At 38.3% G+C, this 19,012-nt stretch overlaps 1 protein-coding gene across 3 annotated transcripts in view; it reads right to left on the bottom strand.

Moving 5' to 3' along the window:
• Positions 1–14,404, bottom strand: part of MLLT3 (MLLT3 super elongation complex subunit) — a 290,952-nt gene extending 276,548 nt beyond the window's left edge. For 2 of the 3 annotated variants that reach the window (XM_090274063.1, XM_090274065.1), the window contains exons 1-2: positions 14,161–14,404; positions 12,634–12,814 (exon numbers count right to left, since the gene is read on the bottom strand). In XM_090274063.1, coding sequence (XP_090130189.1) covers positions 12,634–12,814; positions 14,161–14,172 — 193 coding nt within the window. In that variant the 5' untranslated portion in view covers positions 14,173–14,404. Of the gene's footprint in view, positions 1–12,633; positions 12,815–13,734; positions 13,811–14,160 lie in introns of those variants that run through there. The other variant, XM_090274064.1, reaches the window with a different exon arrangement.
• Positions 14,405–19,012: the final 4,608 nt, after the last annotated feature.

Raw genomic sequence — 19,012 nt, 5'->3', positions numbered from 1 at the left:
TAAAGGGGATCAAAATCAAGGAGTTCAAACTGTTTTGAGTAGTGGGAAAAAACCTCAGTACGTGTATTGCCTCAAATGAAGAGTACTTGGAAGGTGACTGAAGTATAAACATGTAAGAATAAATACACAATTTTTTAATAAATAAATTCCTTTTTTTGTGGGGGGGGGTCCCTCCTAATATACTCAAAACTGTAAGCCTACTTTTGCCCTGCCCCGTATATAAAACATAAAATTACATTTTAATTTTTTAAACTTCTGGTTATTTTTGCAGCATATACAGGGTGGGGCAAAAGTCGTTTTACAGTTGTAAGTATATGAAACTCAGAGTTTATTCTTGTATTATTATTTACTAATTATTGCATTATTTTCCATATGAACAACTGTAAGCCTACTTTTCCCCACCCTGTATATGAAACTGTATTAAAACTGTTTTAATACTAAAATATTATTTGTTTGTCTAATTATGCATCAATTCCCCATCCAAAAGGCACCACTTTTATAGACATATTATTTTTGCCTTAATTTTGGTAGTAGTTTCGAGTACTTTTTGTTCTCATAATTTAGTGTTTAACTTTCAAAATATACACAAAGACACAAACTAGAAATGGGTCTTTTTTTCAATGACAGATCCCACTTATTCCTAACTCCATCATCATATACTAAACATGATGAGAGTCCTTTTATTTGTAAGTCAATTTTTAAAGTCAGATTTAACTCTGAAAAATTTTATAACAAAGAATTTTTATTACAAAGAGTATCTTAGATGAATCATGTACTTAAAATTAGATTAATCTGGTTACTTTTACAACTGCCCCAATAATTATTAAGAAACTTAAGGGTATGATTTACATAAAACTGATAATCAACTTATGAATCATTGTGCATATATTCATAATAACACTAAAAGAAAACACTCAACATGACAAGGTAATTAAAACTTTAAATAACAAATTACAAAAATGTTCCTTGGGGAAGACATTCCTGTATATTTTCTAAATGATATTACTTTAAGAAAAAAAAGGCTAAAACACTTATTGTAAAAATGTTCATATGCACATTTAAGTATCTAGTTTTACTTTCACATAAAATGTGTCATTTAAGAGAGCTTGAAAAATCCAAGTTTTACTGATGACAAGAATTTTCTGATATCCCACCTCTCAGAGATAACATCTATCAACATTTTGCTGTAGTATTTTCTTCCCATCTATTCACTGGTGTATTTTTATCTATCACACAGTTATCAAAATGGGGGTAAAGATGAATAATTCTTATATGAAGAAAATGGACTGAATTAAGTACTAAAATCAATGATAAACCCCAAAAGAGAGCCTCTGCAGAAAGACACTATGTCAAGTAGCATCAACTACAAGCTCCTGTGCAGCCTTTATCACATAACATTCTCATTATTTGCTGCTCTCGTTAAAATATCTGCATTTGTGTGTATTTTTATACAAATTAAATCCACAGCTCTAGTTAGTCATTAGAAAATATCCTTTAACAAGTTGGAATGATAACTAGAATTATTTTTCTTTGACCTAAAAGTTACGCAGACTGTTGCAAGTAAGAGTACAAGGGTACTTGCTTTTTAAGACAACTTTAATTGTATTGATATAGAAACACAAGTAGTTATCTAAGACATGATATTTCATAAAAGCAAATTGAGTAACAAAATTTCAAGGTCTGGGCTAAATTATATTAAATAGAATAAATAAATAAATAAATAAATAAATAGGTCAACTTTCATGAAAAACTCATCATCTAATGACCTGGTCAAGAACTATACTTAAAGAAGTAGTTTCAAATAAACACAGGGTGTCTTGAGTTCTTGGAATGTTCCCACCTACAACTAGTTGATGGTTGGTGTAAATGGCACCAGTAAAATCAGAAAGTAACTTTTCATAATCAAAACTTTATCACCTAGTAAGTGAAATACCCATGTTATATTCTACTTCCCTGTTATTACAGCAAGTCTTTTACCCATTTCACTGTTGACTTTTCAATTTTAAAAGTTAAAATTCCAATAAACGGAAGTTCATATCAATACTTTATGCTTTCAAGAAGTTATTCTCCAAGCTATTACACTTAACAAAAAGTGAGAAATTAAATATAACAGCACACACCTATTGTTTAGCATGACAACTAACTGATATACAGATGATAGCCAATAAATGCTAGTTGTTTCATCATTATAAAAACACTAGATCAATGAGACACTCAGAATTTATCATTTTTTAAAAACTAAGGAAAAAATAATATTTCAGAGCTGGGAAAGCCCAGAGAGTTTTTTTTAGACCAAACACATCCCTCCTACCTCCCAGGTCTGGGCCTTTATGGCTGCATTGCTAAATACTGTTCCTAACAGTTACTGGAATACATCTGACTCCTATTTTTAAAGCTAAAAGGCTAGCTATATTTCATAGAGTAAAGTTGTAAAAAAAAATGATAGACCTAGCCAAGTCTCTCAAATTTGTGTCTGGCTTGTGAAAAAGCATCCAAAGTAGGTGAAGGAAGACTATAAGGAAGAAGAAAAATTCATTTTGCCTGTAACATAAGCTAAAACACATTCTAGAAAATGTGATTCTCAGCCAACACAATGTTTCCTGCTAAATTCAAGTGGTGGTTCTATTTGCACAAAGTCAATTATTAGAAGTACAGAAGTAAGTTTTAGAACAGTGAGTAATAATTTACCTTTTAGGAGAGTGCGAGTTAATGTCTAGATTCTAACACTCTTTTTCTGACTTGCAATATCTACCTTTATGTTACATTGTTGTCAAACTTCCAATACCTAGACTACATTGAACGGTGTAAGTGTAAGTACTATCCACAGTGATAATATAGGTCCCGTCTCATCTTATGTGCACCTCTACCACAATACAGGAAAAAGAACAGATACGTACACAAGGAGAGGTGAGTGCTGGACTGCCTGAGGCATATAACATGTGCTCCTGCTAGATGTTCCATATGATGAGGAAGGTAGCTTCCCACTGCTACTTCCTATTTTTGTGGACAGGTAAGGAAAAGTCATACAACAAGCATCTCTGAAAAGACAAATGTTATTCAACATTTTGAATAATCCATCCCACTAAAAGCAACCAAATCCCTTTAGCCTAAATGCTCTAATTTTCACTAAGTCACTACAAAACAGCTGCTTATAATACAGGAATAGGGAAAGAAATCAAACAAAGGAAATAATTTTGAAAAATAGAAAAATATTTCTCCAATACAAAGAAAGCCTTCATTATTCAGAAACACATAAAATGTAGCATTTGGGGTAAAAAGTATGGATGACATGAAGTCTACAATGAACTTTTTTTTAAGCACTCAGAATGTTATAAATGTTTATTAAAATAAATAGATACCTGGAATAATCTGACACTAATGTCCCCCAACACCACCCTGGGAGAGAGGAGGAAGAAAAAGGGCATAAAACCTACCTGCAAAAATTAAAGGCATCATGCAAACTAGATTTATATCTAGAAATATCAAAAGGCAAGTAAATGTCCCTCCTCTCTAGGCCACTGCTACCATTAATATATTAGGAAATTGTTAATGTATTTTTGTTTTGTTTTTTTTAGTCAATACATACACACAGCATTTGGCCTGGTATTGATAGAAAAATAACTAATAATTTCTGCTGGGAAGGAACAAAAAATATCTACATTTGGTAAAATTAAATATTTTAAATTCTCTGAGAATATCAATCTTCTAAGTAATAATTCTAATTGAATTCACCTTATCATATTTATAATCACTTTTGAACATTATTTTAAATAAAAGGATCTCAGAATTAAGTTCAAAATAAGCCATAATTTTCCTTAATAAAAAATGATGGTGTGCTGATTCTATCCAAAAGTTAATTTTTAACTACAACATACCTGCTAAATCATGCCCAAATGCTAGCCTTATTTTTTTTAAAGTTCAATGATAATAGCTTTCTTCAGGTCTCAACCACTCCAAACTTATCACACTTAAGTTAAAAGAATTAGGTCACACAGTATTTCCTAAAACAAAGTTCTGCATCCTTCATGGAATTGCAATCCTACGGGGATGGGGAGGAGAGGCTGTACGGGGTGGAAAAATCTGGAAGATAACCTACTATTCAGTAACAATTTTTCCTAATTATTTAATCTCAAAAGGAAACCTCAAATAAATCCATAAAATGAATTTGATTTTGCCAGAAAGTAGCTATAGAACTTCTTCCTTTTAAACAGTATCTACCATGGTTACCACCACTTAATTAAATCCTAGATCATGTCTACAAAAGCAGTTATTGCAGAACATTTGTCTGCTACTATAAGTGAATAATTACTCAATGTTTTAAAAGTAAATATTTACTGCCATTTATTAGTAGTTATCTTTGCACTGGCACACTTGTGACTCATTGTGTCTACATGCAAGATCACTTCACATTTCTAGGCTGCTGATTGAAAGTAAAATGAGAGGATAAACAAAGATGAAGAATCTCAAGTGTCCTTTCCAGTCCTAAAAGCACATTGAAGGCAGGGACCTCTCTCTTTCTTTTATTTACATCTCCCCCAATCTTTTCACTGTATCCTGCACATATAAAGTCTGTTGCTTAAGCACATTACCATGACCACAAATTATATTCTTAAACAAAACCCCAAAACCAAACAGGAAGGCAAAACAAAATAGATAATTTTGACACAATTTAAAACTTGTATATGACAAAAAGATACCATACATTAGGTTACCAGGAAAGAAAAGAAAAAAAAAAAAAAGGACAAGTTCCTTTCAATACAAATAACAAAGGATTAACATCTTACAGATAAGAAAAAAACAAACTACCACTGCAAAAGTTTTTTTTTAATAAGAAGACATAAAAGGAAATAAATAAAGAGGAAATCCAAATTGTCAGTAAACATATAAAAAATACTTAACCCACTACAAACCAGAGAAATGTAAATGAAAACAAAAAGATACCATATTTCAATTAAATATCAAAAATAAGAAATCTTAAAAGCATCCAACATTGGCAAAGATGTAGAGAAAACAGTACTCATTCTCTGACAGGGTATAAACTGTCACAATTACTTTGTAGAGCAATTCGACAATGTCTAGTGCAAATGAAAACATACCCTCAACTCAAATTCTAGCCCTCTATCAAAAACCTTGTTCATCTGTACAAGGTAACACGTACAAAGACGTTCACTGCACAGAATGGAGTATGACCTATATATTCCTTAATAGTAGAACAGAAAAATAAGCATAAAACACATTCCTGTAATGAAACGTTAAGCAAAAGAAATTAAAGTGAACGAATTGGCTCTCTGTAGACAACATATGGAAAGGTTCAAAAACATATTGAGTCCGGGGCAGGGAGTGGACGGGAAGCAAGATGCAAAATTATTCACTCGTGAAAATGTTCTGGAATTAAATAGCGGCAATTGGGACACAACTTCGTGAATATACTAAAACCCACTGAATTTTACAGTTTAAATGAGTGAATGTTATGGTATGTGAATTATATATCTCATTGAAAAAAAATGATTCACCCAGTATTGATACTCTTTGTAAATAATTTAAGACCTAATATCCTATATTTGTAGTACCCTCAAAGTGTAAATGTACATAAACAGATGGAAGAAAGGCTGAAGAGTTGGAAGAAAAGGTTGAGAAGCATTTAAAAATTTTAGCTGAATCTATAACCCTAAATTTCCTAAAATCAAACCAAGGAAGCAAATATGATAAAATATAAACATTTTCATTCTTAGTAGTGGGGATTTAAATGTTTGTCCTGTGATTCTTTCTTTTGTATTTGCCTGTACTTTCTTTTTAGAAAAAAAGGGCACAAAACAGGCATATCACAAATGACAAGTGGTATATATGTAGTGCATACATAAAGATATGTGTTATTACTAATCAAATAAATGCAAATAAAAATAAGGTATCATTTCATCCAGCAGATTGGCAAAAAAAAAAAAAATTTTTTTAACTATTAATTGCCAGTATTGGCAACCATGTGGGGAAATGAGCAATCTCCCAAACCCAGGGAAGTATAAACTTATACAATCTCTTTGGAGGAATCTATATACCTTGACTCACCTACCTCCCTTCTAGAAATTTAACATAATTACCGAAAAGCCATAAAAATGAATGTCAAGGATGTTCACATAACATTATTCACATAGAATTCCAACTGAGAATAATCTAAATGTTCAAATAATGTATAACAAATCTATATTCAATGTCATACCATATAATTCAGCTTTAAAAAGATGATATTCCACTATATATCATGAGAGTAGGAATGTTCATCTGTGGTTTAGTCCCTATCTCCTAGAAATGTTCTAGGAATATTGGAGGAGCTCCACAAAACAAAAACACATATTAATTCATAGTTAGTTAATATTTATATGTGTGTATGTATATATGTATATATATAAATGTCTACCAAAACATTATTGTTGTATATGAAGAATAGGGGGATAACTCTTCTATTTCTATGGTTTGATTTTTCTATAATGAATACATATCTATAAATTAGAAAATGACAATTTTCATTTGCATGTAAAAAATAATACATGGGGGTTCTCCATAAAGATGCTTTGTACAATTGTGCAATGTAATTTCTCAGTTTCTATAACAAAATTTTTTTTAAGCTTGCAAACTACCTGTAATATCATCAATGGGCAATTATCTACCCAAAGTCTCTTTTAAGACAAATTATAGTCCCCAAAATAAATATATCACTACAAACAAGAATAAGGAGAACCACAAAATATGAGAATAAAAGATTAAAGCATTAAAACACATGTTATTAGTCAGAGGATAAACTAAAGAAATTCTGGCCACATATAAAACAAAGTATTTTTAAAAGAATATTAATTTGTATAACTGAAACATGGGAATTCCTCTTTCTACAGGTTAGCTTCTTCTCTGAGGTATAAAAAACATAAACTCAAACAGAAAGTGTAAAAACCAAAGGAACAAAATATAGAAATCTATATTATTTCCATTAGGACAGTGTAAAACATTATGTTTCAGAGATCAAATATGTTCTACAATCTAGTCAAATAGATTAAAGTCCAGTAAAGTTCAGTAATATATCAAGTCCTTGCTTAATTTTGTAATTGGCATAATTTAATTTAACATCTTTCTCCCTCAAGTATCTAAGCTTTCCCAAGTTCTCTTTTGAAGACTTAAGTGACTTAAGAGATTTTTTTTTAAGTATACATCTTAGAACTATAAAAGCTGTGTTAAGTAGTAGGAGTCACCTGTAATAAATGACCAGAAAAAGAGCTAAAGAGCTAAGGTTGGTCCATGGAAGACTACTGGAAGGAAACTTCAAAGAGCCAAGAGAAGGAACAAAGGATCTTTAAGGAAAAATCATGAAACCAATTGATACCTCTACCCTGTCTACCTCACAGAGGTAATTCAACAGGGAGTCCCCTAAAATAATAGATGCGAATGGCTTCTACAGAACACAGATAACACAACATAAAATGGAAAATGATGTTAAGTATAAAATATATCTAGTAAAACCCAAGTTTGGAATTTTCTTTTCTGGAACTATTGTTAAATAATTGTTACACTGGAATTTAATTAACCACGCAAATGCCTTGGAAGAGTTATCTTTTGTCTTTCTATTAAAAATGAATGTTTTATTAGCAACAATAATAATGAGTTTAAAAACTCAGCTTCCACATATTAACAGGGAAGTTTATCTGTGCCAAGTTGCATGCTGAATATTTTATATGAGAGGTTCTTCGAGTGTAGTCTGGGAACCCCTGGATCCCCAAGACCTTTTCTAGGGACTGGCGAAGTTAAAATTATTTTCATAACAACTGTAAAACATTATTTACCCTTTTTTTTTTCACTCATTCCTTCTTGAGTGTACAGTAGAGTTTTCCAGAAGCTACAATGAATGACATCTAATAACACAACAGACTGAACACAGAAGCACGTAAGAGGATCCAGTTGACTTCTACTAAACACAACATTAAAGAGACTTGCACACACAAAAATAAAACAATGTCGCTCTTTTCACTCTGCTTCTTGTTTTAAAATTTGTTTAAAATGTCTCAGGTTTAATATCTAATACAGTAAATATTAATAAATAAAACTTGCACGGTAAAAGCTCTTTGGAGTTCTCAACTTTTAAACATAAAGGGGTCTGAAGGCTAATACATTTGAGATCAGCAGATTCATATTTAATCCTCAACTTGTGAGGTACCTGTTTTATTCTATCATCATTCCTTTAACACAAATAAGAACACAAATGAGAAAAAGACATACATGTGACTTGCTCAAGGTCTCGTAAATCAGCATTTGAATCTAAGTCTGTAATTCCTAGCCTTAAACTCCTCCCTACCACCAAGCAACAATATCTACCCAAGATATTTAAAGATCACTTTCAGATAGCTACATGTTATTCCCTTTTTAAAAGAAAATGTTCTACACTGGGTCTTTACTCTTTGCCTTTCAGTCTTAAAAAGTAATGAGCATTCTTTGGAGTGCTCTAAATATATAGAATTAACTTTTTTTAAAAACAATCAAGTACTACAAAAATAACTCTCATCACCACTAGAACCATAAGCACCCTCTAAGAAAATTATTGTTAAGAATTTATTGGAACTACTATAACAATATAATCAATAAAATATACTTTAAAAAAAAGAATTTATTCCCATTCATCAGGGATTTATATACATACACATATATACTTTTTATCTGTGTAAGCACATTTTTAAACAGATCACATTGATTTAGCAACTTGCCTTCACATAATATATCTTAGAGATCTTTATCTACAAATAGATTTATCCTCTTTTTTGAGATTACTATCATTTACTCCTACATGATTGAGGTCCCCTATATGGTTTGCTTATTAAAAAAAAAAAATCATAACACATACGTTGTGACTTTGTGTAGTTGTGAAGCCATCTCTGTTTTAAAAATTCCTAGAAGTAAAATTCTGAGTCAAAGGGTATAAGCATTTAAAATCTTATTACATTTTGCCAAATGCCCTCCAAAACGTCTGTGCCGAATTTACATTCTCACTAACAACATATGAGATTTTCTCCAGCAACTTAGATTTTAGATGCCTTAGATAATTATACTATATGTTGCTTCAAAACGCGAAGTATTAAAACTGTTCTTATTGATCATCTTAATTCCATACAGAACTCTACACAATATTGTAACACTCACTAAATGTACTAGTATAGTCTTCCATCTTTATTTTTTCCTTACACCTTTTAAATACCTCAGAAGAAAAATACACCAGGTGCACACAAATCCGCAACTAGTAAACCCTCAAATTTTAGATACCCTGATAAAAAGGTATTCAAATTATTAAAGAAGATTATTCAACACAAATCAGAAATACACAGTAAAGCTGGCTCAAACACTTAAATCAAAGGAAAGTTATAAATGTGGATTTATTATGCTTTATCTGCCCACTCAAAGGACTAAGGCTACAAATAAAAAGCTACCAAATCATAGCAGTGGCCAAATTAGCTTACATAAAATAATAAGCAAGAGATTTCATATCATAAATGTCAGTGGAACAGATTGAAATAGTAAGGATGGCTGTAATTGAAGAGAAAGTTCATTGAAATTCACATCATACTGAAAATGAAAACATTAATATTTTAAATGAAATGTTTTGAATGTGACGATTCATTTTAGTCATATCAGACTATTATAAATCTTTGGTACTAATAAATAAGATATGGTCTTTTTTTGCAAGTAGATAGTTTTAAGATGCATTATACTCTGACCTGCCTATTCAGCAACAGCTAATGGATATTCCAGGCTTCACCATTTCATCAAAATCTCTTTTTTCAGGACTTTGTTTTAGTAGTTTTAAATTGAAAATCTCCAGTACATCTTTGGAACAGAGTAAAACCTCATTAATTCAAGTCTAATTAGCTCAATCCTGAAATGCTGTATGTAATTCTCATTAGGCAACAAGTTGATAATACGTACTATAATTTCTTCCTCTACAAGTTCTCATAATATTACTGTGAAATAAAGGAAATCAACCTGAAAATTAATTCACTTTTTCAAACCAAAGACTTATGAAACTAAAGATTCATCCATCTTTATGGCTGACGAGTTCATCCTCTGTTCTAAGGTCCATTTCTGTTTATCTGCTACCATATATAGTGAAAGTGATTTAACTTGTTATTAGTAGCCATTTAGAATTTAGAGTATGTGCATTTCTTTTAAATTCTTTGCACCCAGATTTTTCACAAAGCCATTGTTGCAATTTCTCCCATTTCCAATCCTAACATTTATAGATCTATAATATCACAAATATAGCACCTGAAAAGGTATAGAAGTAGATATAGAAATCCCTGGCATTCTTACTCTGTGCCTATTCTTATCAGTTTGAAAGACATTATAGGCCAAAAAATAAGTCCCAGGATTAAGTGGCATGTCTGGTGTTAAGTGAATTTACAACTATTCCCAATAACACAGAAACCTTCTCTTGCAATCTGAATCATGTGTAATTACAGTATGACAAGGTCTCTCCTGGGCTATGTAAGCTGGCATTTTTCCCAGGACTTGTCACATCATAGGAAGCACACATACAAATAAAAATCCAAAAATAAACACTTTAAAAACAATGGCTTATAGACTACATAAAGAAACTCCACAGTTGAAGAATAAAAATCAAAGAGCCCAACGGAGAAGCTGACATTTCACTGGAGACATCTGCGAAGACGCAGTATTATCAAGTGGCTTACCACACCTAGCAACAACTCCCAGGTGTGGGCTGTGTGGGCAGTGCCCTCACATTCCCTCAGGCTGGACAGAAAATCATTAGGTATGGCAAATAAAGGGGAACATCACCACACACACCCACTGAAACAGAGCACAGTGGTAAAATATGGAGAGGTTGATTATACAATGCCAATTTGATTATTAAGGCACCTAAACAAAGTTATCTTAAGAGCTACATCTTCTGCCAACTGACTTAGTTTTCCTAATTCAATAAATATGTCTTTTTTTAAGTGAATTTCACCTTGAAGTAAAGAGTAGCCAAGTAGTCATAATAGTGTGTACCATGGATCTTAGAAGGTGGTTTCTTTTGTTTAAACTCCTCTGCAGTGGCTTTTATGGACACGTGGAAAAGGGAGAGCCAAGATTCCAAGAAGCATCATACCCAACCCTCATATAATGACAGAAACTTGGCAATACCCCTCCTTATCACAGTTTTGAGGAAATATGAATATCCCTGGCTATATTTTGATAGAAGATGCTAACAAAATCAAAATGTTATTTCCTATAGGTCATGCATATTCCTACCCCTCCATTAGAAGCTGGATTTACTTAACCATCCAGCAAAGCCCATCAAATTCAACTGTTCAAGTTTTCAAGAGGAGCTCTAAAGCAAACCACTAAAGGCAAAACATACAATCCTCTATCCCATTACATGAGCTCTGGAAACAAAAATAAGCATTAACGCCTCTAAGGCACACAGCAGTTCTCTTTATTCCACCCCTGAATGTTCAATAATTTCCCCATAGCTCTAAGCAAAACGGATGTATTATGATGTTACCCTAAGAAACTGCAGGAGTTCTAGATGCCAATAAAGATTACTGATCAAATGGAAGATAACTACTAACCATTGTGTCGACTTAGATAAATAAACTTGCTCACAAACAAAGCACCTTATTGTATTTATATTGTTACCTCCACTAATCCAACTAAAACAAGCAGACAGTACCTTTCCAGAGGCGGTACTGAATAGAAATCAGGATTTCTCAAACCCTCTCTCAATTTCTTTTAAAATAACACCCGGTTTCTTTTTTTTTTTTTTTCAAAACTGCCCTATCCTCTGTGTGCAAAATGTTAGGGACCCAAAAACTCAACAGGATTATGCCAACTAGACACTAAGGCTAAAAACCAAAGTGGGAAGGACTGAAGCACAGGGCAAGACAACAGTGGTCCTCTGAAACTTAAGACTGTACCTTTGCAGGGACCCTCTTCTCTGCGGATCACATCTGACAGTCATTTCAGAAGGTTGATCAAAATCGAATGAACAACCAAGTGCTATGGGGGGCTAGGGACGAGCAAGTCTAACTAAACATAAAATCCTGACCGTGGAGGCTGGGGGTGGCTAACCCACAAAAGGAAGAAAAGTCTGTGACAAAGCTGGTGCTTAATGCTTCACGTACAGAAAGGAAGGCAGAGAATACCCCCCAAAAGAGGCAACTTCTCAAGAAGGAACAGTAACAACATCCCATGCATTCTCTGCCAATAACACAGGTAAGTCTCAATTTCTCTAGGGGGGGAAAAAAGGCTCAGCTGTTTATTCCCTCCAGCACCATTCTGCGCACCTCCAAGCCCAACAACTAATTGCACCTTCCCCACAGAATCCGCGGCTAACCCCAGAAGACCGGTGAGGTCTGGCTTTGGTTGAATAAACACTCGACACCTGACGGTCCTTTCTCTGCGGTGACTTTCAGGAAGCTGAAGTCGCAAGCTCGGGCGGGAGCCCGGACCTGGCCAGCGCGGCGCCGCGCACCCGGGTCCAGAGACTCAGCCGGCGAGCGCGACGCGGGGGGCGGGGAGAAGGGCAGGGGACCGCCGGACCAAGCGATTATTTTCTTCGCCAGTCAAGACATTTTTTATCAAGCTCCTTTTGTATTCGAGCCCTACCTCTTTTTGGCCTAGGAAAGCTTTCGTGTAAGTGGAAGACGACTTTCTCCACAAAGTGCTGTATGTTACTGTGCTCCGGGCCGCGCACGAACACCATCCAGTCGTGGGTGAAGCCCTCCACAGTGGGTTTTTTCCTCACCTGGGCGCGGTGCCCCAGCTCCAGCTTCACCTGCACGGCACACTGCGGACAGCAGGAGAGACAGCCGTGAACAACAGGAAGGCGTCCGTTCGACACTGCACATTGCGCCTGACATTTTTCTCCCCCTCATTCTTGAAACGCAAATGAAAGGAAACGGCGGTGCCCTCTGCATGCACGTTTCACGCGCGTGGGCGCGCACACCCCACATCCCCGAATACCCCCCGGCTGGCCCGGCCCCTGGCGCCCCGGGCCCAGCATCCACACCGGTCTGGATTGTAACGGAATGCTACCCCCAGTTAGGAAGGGGGTTCGGGGGTCAGGGGAAAGAGGGAGAGCACACTTAGCCACTACCAGCACAACAAATGCATCAGAAACAAATTAGAAGACAATTAGGAGACGACGCCGGGCGGTTTCCCCGCGTGGGAGGGGAGGTAGCTGGGACTCCGAGCGGGTTTCGGGCGAGCCCCCTCCCCGAAAGTACCGCGGCGACAGGCACACGCCGAGGAAGTCTTTGTGTACGTGTGTGTGCGTGCGTGTGGAGCGCTGTGCCAGGCTGAATGGAAACTACAGGCAGCCTCTGCTGATGGGCACAAACTCCCGTGTCTGACCACGGGTTTCGTGCACAACAAAAATGAGACGTCGTCACACACATACACACGCCCGCAAGAAATACGCCGAGGCATCCATAACTTAAGACACCCCGCACCCCCCAGCAAAAAGCCCCTCGCGAAAGGCGAGACCAGCCTAACAGTGCCACCGCAACACACTTCCAAGAGCCAAAGTGGCCCCAAAGTACCTCTCACCCCACCCCCCAAAAATGAAATTCAGAAAGGCAGGGAGGCAAGCGGACAGCCACCGAGCCTCGACTGCGCGCAGCCCGGCGCGGGGGCAAAGTTGCGTGCCGCCCCGCCGCTGTCAGCCCGCTCACTCAGGCTCACACACGCGCGCCGAGGAGAACGCACCATCGTAGCGGCCGCCGAGGCTGCTCACCGCGTCCCCGGACTGTGCCCGCGGCTCCCGGCGGCGGCTGCGGCTGAAATATGGCTGAGTTATTATTCGCCTCCTTCCACCGTGTGTGTGTGTGTGAGTGCGCGCGTGTGAGCGAGTGCGCTTCTTGCGAATGCAAAGAGAGGCGAGGAGGGAGGGAGGCGCGGGGGGTGGAGGGGCGAGTGTGTGTGAGTGTGTGAGAGTGTGTGTGCGCCCGCCGGGGGGGTGGGGAGGGAGGGAAGCGGAGGCTGAGGGAGAGGCGGCAGCTCCCAGCAAACCGTACCAACCTTTTTCTAATTGAAACCGCGGAGCGCTGGCGCTGTCTGGGCTGCGGTGGCGGCACAGGGCGAGGGAGGAAAGGGGCGGGGGGGTCTTTTATTATTATGTTTGCATGTACTTACCGAGCTAGCCATGCCTGGGGGCCTGGAGGTTTGCTGGGGTGTTGTGAGGTACCCCCCTCCCCGACCCCCCTCAGCTGTAATTCATGAAGAGGCTGTTATGAATGAGAGCGCGCCCAGGAGCGGAGGGTAGATGGCGGACATTCTCTGCCTTTTCCCCCCCGCGTTCGCTCGTTCGCTCGTTCGCTCGCTCGCTCGCTCGCTGATTATTAAACTCAGCCCCAAAAGCAAAAGCAGCAGCAGCAGCAGCAGCAGCAGCTCCAGGGCCAGAGGATGAGATTCCGGAGCATGCGCCGTAGCGCCTGACACCCGGGCTTCGAGCCTCACGGGGTGGAGGGAGGGCTCGCGGGCGGGGCGGAGCGCGCGGGGAGGCCGTGCGAGCGAGCCAGGGGGAGCTCGAAAGAGCCAATCACCGGCCACCTCCCGAAACCCCCGCAGCCGGCTGCGCCACACTGGAACGCCTCGCTTAAAGTAACAGGTTCCTGCTGGGGGTGGGGTGGGAAGGGTGGGGAGGGTGGCGAGAAGGGCGGGGCGGGAAGGGGGCGTTGGAAGTAGGCAGAGCGGCCAGCTAGGGAGCCATCCCAGCCCGTGTGTAAACTCCCTTCGCCCTACAATAAAAAACGGATTAAAGCTGCTGGAATGTAGCCACTACCTAGAGCCCCCGGCAGCCGGAGAAAGGGTGTTAAATCAAGTCTGGCGTTAGCACGCTTGGGGGAGGAAGGGGGCTTTCTTTTACTTTACACCACGTCTTCTTGTGGTTTTGTGCTGACAAGGCAAGAATTCACACCCAAACAAACTTATTTAAAGACGGAGGCAGAGAAACACCAGCCTACAAATAAGCATCAAAAAGCAGTCTCTGAGACTGTTATAACCGGCAACAATCCTCCTTCCCCATCCACTCGCAGGCACTTGCTCGCGTATCCCCCGCCCTGCTGCCACTGTCACCGCCACCGAAAATATAAAAATGAAACGAACAAGAGAGAATCAAGAATGATATTTTCTTTCAAGGGAACGCCTCCCGCGTTGGTAGTCCACGGCTGGGAGACATCGCAAAGCAGTGCCCAGGTGAAGGCGAAATACCTGAGAGTGCCGGGTGCAGACCCTTGGGGACCGGGCTTGGAGTTGTTTTCCTCGGGATGTTTCCCCTCCTGACAGCCTGCTGAGTTGCATCAGAACGTAGAGGATTGTCCTCTGTGGACGCGAGGGGCAACCGGGGGTCTTAATATTTATCAGATAAAGTTAATACTGACTGTAATGTGCATAAATAGGATTATAATCTTTAGGCGTATTGGTGACAGCCAACGTAATCCCATCTCTGGGTATTAATCCGGTTAGGTTCCCTGAGTGACAACCAGTCGCGGGAGCGTTCCCACAGTCGCGCGCCTGCAACGTTCCCACTCGGGTTGTTTGGTCTCCGTGGCCGGGGATGGAACAGCGCAGCCACTCGTGGGGTGGGGTGAGGAATACTGACTAGCTTCCTTTAGCAACGCAGACGACGTTTACAAAGGAAACGGATAAGGTCTAGACCATTGATTTGAAAGTGAAAGATGAGTGTAACTTTGGTTCGTTAAATAAAGATCCTCACGTCTTCCTAGCCCTAGTTCCTTTTTTGCCTTCTTTACCTTCTTTCTTTTCTCCCCCTTTTCTCTCGCTTCCCGATTTCTTTCTGAATCTTTCCTTAGGCTTCATGTTCTTCTCCCAGCCTTCCCTCTTTACTTGTTTCTCTTCCTCTTTCTGGCTCAACTTCCTTGCTTTTCATTTTTCTTTCTTAAAACCCCCAAAGCAAGTTGACTGGGCCCTTGGATTAAAAAGTGGTGTAAAGGGAAGAGTGTTACCTGGGGCATTCGGGGTCTTCTTTGTTAATTTTCAGTTCTCCCAGCGGCTCACACACACACAAAATAATAACCCGAATCAGATCCGACCACTTCTGGCCAACTTTAATTTCCAATCCAAGCCTCCATCTCCAACGGTTTGAACCTCTCCTCCCCTTCCAACCAAGAAAACTTTTCTGGCTTGAGGATCCCAATCCCTTCCATCTCTCTATTGAGTTTAACACAGATTGGAGAGAACGAAGGAAGGGAGAAACATTTTAATCCAAGTCCAAGGGCTTAGATTTCTCAACTAACCTACATGTACATAGATGCATATCATCTTGTAGGTGTACCGGTAGATGGGTCTGTGTGTGCACATAAGGACTAAATGTATATACACATAGACAAGTTGTATGTTAGGATCTACGTGAAGGGTGGACCTACTTGCTATGCATTATTAAAATTTTGATAAAATTATCAAATTGGAGAGAAGTCCTTTGGAGTAATAAAATTGGAAACTGATGGCTATCTGGATGTGCCCTTAGTAAAGCCATTTCCTTTAAGGCGGCAACTATTAGGGAGCCCGTGTAGCTCACCACACAGGTGAAAAACAACAATCCTCTTCATCATTTAAGTTTCCTTCAGGGTTTGGCTAGCTTCTTCCAATGCCAAACGGACTGTCTTGGTACTTTACCTTGTAACTTGTACTCGCACTAAGGAACGGATGTCTCCTTTTTGAATTATGTGTTTGCCGAACTCATATTTATTCCAAGAGTCAACAATAAGTCATAGAGTCAGAGAGTCTTTTCCCATTACTCCTTCTTTCTAACAGAATACTTTTAAAACCGAATGTAGGGGTAATTCTCATTATTCCGACACTTTGGAAATATAGATTCTGTCAGTAGATGGCGCACAGAGCCCTTCTACGGACGTCCTGGTGACCTCTTCAGAACAATAAAGACCAGGAGGGAGAGAAAAGAAAAAACCACCACCACAATCCTGAATACTCCAGATTCAACTTTGGGGTAAGGAAATTTATGCCAGTCTCTCTATTTATTATTTATAACATTCTAACAAGCCAGCTATTGATAAAAGCAATCAAACAGGAGTAACAGCAGGTTAATTTTGTGTCCAACATATCTGAAGTTGTTTGCACTTTAAGTGAGGTACAAATGTGAAACTACCTTTTGAGTACTTGACAATGTAATTGTAGATAATATTTTGCAAATAAATTTCAAGACAAACCTCTTCCATATTAAATACCAAAAATGGAAGTGAAGAGGGATAAAATCACCTATTTATCCAAAACAACAATTATCTTACCAACAAAAGTTGTTTGGTAGGACTTAGCGCAGTATGATGCACTACAGGGTTAGCTTTGAGGAGCAGAGAAAAAAAGCCACTGACATAGTCGTATCAAATACAACTCTTGATGGGAAATAAAAAAGGACAATGTGTGAGACATATCTTAACTCCTGATCACTCCCACCACCATCACCACTGCCCTACCACCATCATTTTGGCTCTAGCCCTTTTATTTGCAGTTGTCTTTTTTAGTTTGGAAGTTGAGACCAGTTTGGATGTTTCTAGCACAAAATACTTGTAACTCCTTTAAAGAGTAATTATGGGCCTTGGCTGGTGTGGCACGTGGACTGAGCACCAACCTATGAACCAAAGAGTTGCCAGTTCAATCCTTAGGGCAAATGCCAAGTCCCCAGTTGGAATGTGCAAGAAGCAACCACATATTGATGTTTCTTTCCCTCTCTTTCCATCTCCCTTCCCCTCTCTCTATAAATAAGTAAATAAATAAATAAATAAATAGTTTTAAAAAGTAATTATGGTGTAAATAAGCAACTGTTTTTTATTGGAATTTTATCTATTTGTTGTGGTAAACTATTAATGTATGAGCTCAAAAATTCAAATCAGTAAAAAATAACCATTGTTCATGCTTTGCTGTGTGAATTTAGAGAGAAAAGGAAGAAGATGCATGGGAAAAAACTACAATGGGACAAACATTAACCAGATATCTTACAAATATTAGATTCAGAATAATTAATGATATGCTTTTTCTGTGTACTTCATCCACATGCTCATTTTCCAAAAATATATTTTGTCCATTCCATGTGCCAGGCACAGAGTCAGGCTCTAAGAATATAGGAATGGCAGGGTTCCTGCTGCCAAAGAAGAGAGAAGTTTACCAAAACCATTTCTTTGTAATTTTTTTTCTTTTAAAAATTTTTTAAAAGATTTTATTTAGTTAGTTTTTAGAGAGAGGGGAAAGGAGGGGGAAGAAGATGGAGGAACATCAATGTGAGTGACTGCATCTCCAAACCCACGACCCAGGCATGTGCTCTGACTGGGAATCGAACCAGATACATTTCACTTTGCAGGACAACACCCAGCCAACTGAGCCACACTGGTCAGGGCTCTTTGTAATTTTATAATACCTAAATTTGGGATTAAGATGTGTGTCACCCTGGCTGCTGTGGCTCAATGGCTTGAGCATTGGCCTGCAAACCAAGTGTCACTGGTTCGATTCCCAGCCAGAGCACATGACTAGGTTGCATGCCAAGTCCCCAGTTGGGGGCACGTGAGAGGCAACTGCACATTGATGTTTCTCTCCCTCTCTTTCTTTTTCCCCTCTCTCTAAAAACAGATAAATAAAATTAAATTTAAAAAAAAAAAAAGATGTGTGTCACATGTAAGCAAAGAGCATTCAAATTTGACAAAAACATCCCAAGGACAAGGAAAAGAGTAGCACAAGATTAGAAGCCAGGAGTCATTACCCTCAATTACACCTTTTAATACTTCAAATAAGGTGGGAAGGGAGTGACCTCTTTTTTTGCAACAACAGCCAGTTCCTAATTTTCTTTCCTTGATCTTGAATTGTTTCCTCTGTTCACCTTACTGTAGCTCTTTTAAGGAAAAAGAAATCTCACAATGAAAAAAAGTTAGACTTTTCAAGATCATGAGTATATTTTCTTAGCTGAGACATCTCTCTGTTTCTTATGAAAAGTTTTGGTTCAAATTGTTATATTTTTAAC

The sequence above is a fragment of the Furipterus horrens genome, unplaced genomic scaffold (assembly GCF_987537825.1).
Source record: "Furipterus horrens unplaced genomic scaffold, mFurHor1.1.pri manual_scaffold_4, whole genome shotgun sequence".
NCBI lineage: Eukaryota > Metazoa > Chordata > Mammalia > Chiroptera > Furipteridae > Furipterus > Furipterus horrens.
Note: the sequence above shows the minus strand (reverse complement) of the source record. Positions and strands in the feature narration are given on the sequence as shown.